This window comes from Pteropus vampyrus, unplaced genomic scaffold (genome assembly GCF_000151845.1).
Source record: "Pteropus vampyrus isolate Shadow unplaced genomic scaffold, Pvam_2.0 Scaffold2583, whole genome shotgun sequence".
Taxonomy (NCBI): Eukaryota; Metazoa; Chordata; class Mammalia; order Chiroptera; family Pteropodidae; genus Pteropus; species Pteropus vampyrus.
Window position 1 is genome coordinate 4,482 of NW_011891364.1, and position 1,224 is coordinate 5,705.

A 1,224-nucleotide genomic window follows, 5' to 3' on the forward strand; every position below is an offset into this window, starting at 1 on the left:
CACACTGGGTTCCCTGAGCGCCCGGCGCAGACTCGGGGCCCACGGTTCTAGGCATCGGTCTCTGCCCGCCGCACCGGCCAGCGGACCCGGCTCCTCCATGCCACGCCCACCTGGGCCAGCCCCGCCCCTTGAGCCTGCATCTCTTGCAGACCAGGGACAGGGGCTAGCACACCCGGCCCGCCCACGTGAGAGCCAAGGGAAGCCATGGCTGGGGTGTCATGGCTGGGGGGCCGGACGGGGCTGACCTGAAAAGGGGGATTTGTGTCTGAGAAGAGGGGTGGGCCTGAGAACAGGCGCAGGGGCGTGGGCGTACGGAGAGGAGGAGATGCTCCCTCAAGCCCAGGCCTCGGCCTTGAGGCCCTCCGCGGCGCCCGGCCCCAGCAGCCCCCACACTCACCGAGGACAGGTAGTCGCGGGCCCAGGCCCGCCGGCAGCCCCAGTCCTGCCGCAGCTCCTGCAGCGCCCCCATGGCAGCCACCTTGGCTTTGATCTGCGCCATGTCTGAAGGGGGGATGTTTTTTACCAGTTGCCGGGCCCGCCACCTGGAGAGGGACAGGCGCTCAGATGGGCCCTGTGCAGCCCTCGCCTTCCCCACCTCTGGTCCTAACCCCAGAACACACTTTAATGCCCTGTCACGCCCCTTCCCCTGCCGGAGGCCAGGCCCCTCAGCCTGGCACTGGCTGCCCTGTGTCACAGCCACCCTTCCCCTCTCAGCACACTGGCTGATCCGTGCCCCTCTCCCTACAAAACTATTCGACCCTCGAAGCCCAGCTCAGATGCAGTTTCCCCATTCTCTACATCCGCCCACTGTGGTCCCCCGCAGGCCTGTGCCCCTCCGAATGCCCAGCAGGGTGCTGGGGACAGCAGGGCTCTGCCACTGACTGGGGCTTGGGCAGCCAGCTAATGGGCACAGCCGCCGGCCCCTTTGCTGATTATTAGATGGGGCTGGTGTGTCTCTAGCCAGCACCGAGAGGTTCAGGTGACCAGGTCCAGGTGTTCAGGGCCACTAGCTGAGTAGGAAAGGCGGGGGACTGGCCCAGGGCAGGTACCTGCAGAAGAGCATTTGGCAGGTGTCCTGGAAGGGCTGCAGCACAGCAGGGGGCGGTGGCCAGACAAGGTCGCGGCCATAGAGTGGGGGCTGCCTCGCAGCCTGGAACCGCCGATGCAGCTCTGCCAGGTGAGCGCGCACCTTGTGCCTCCTGAACCAGCGCATGATGGTGTAGA

The 1,224-nt window shown here is 66.7% G+C and overlaps 1 protein-coding gene across 1 annotated transcript in view; it reads right to left on the minus strand.

Moving 5' to 3' along the window:
- Positions 1 to 13: 13 nt before the first annotated feature.
- The window catches only part of LOC105310360 (unconventional myosin-Ig-like), a gene marked incomplete at its 5' end in the record, with an annotated part of 6,156 nt that continues 4,945 nt past the window's right edge, over positions 14 to 1,224 (minus strand). Inside the window, 2 exons of the mRNA XM_023526704.1 lie at positions 14 to 542; positions 1,050 to 1,224. Coding sequence (XP_023382472.1) covers positions 164 to 542; positions 1,050 to 1,224 — 554 coding nt within the window. The remainder of the gene's footprint in view (positions 543 to 1,049) is intronic.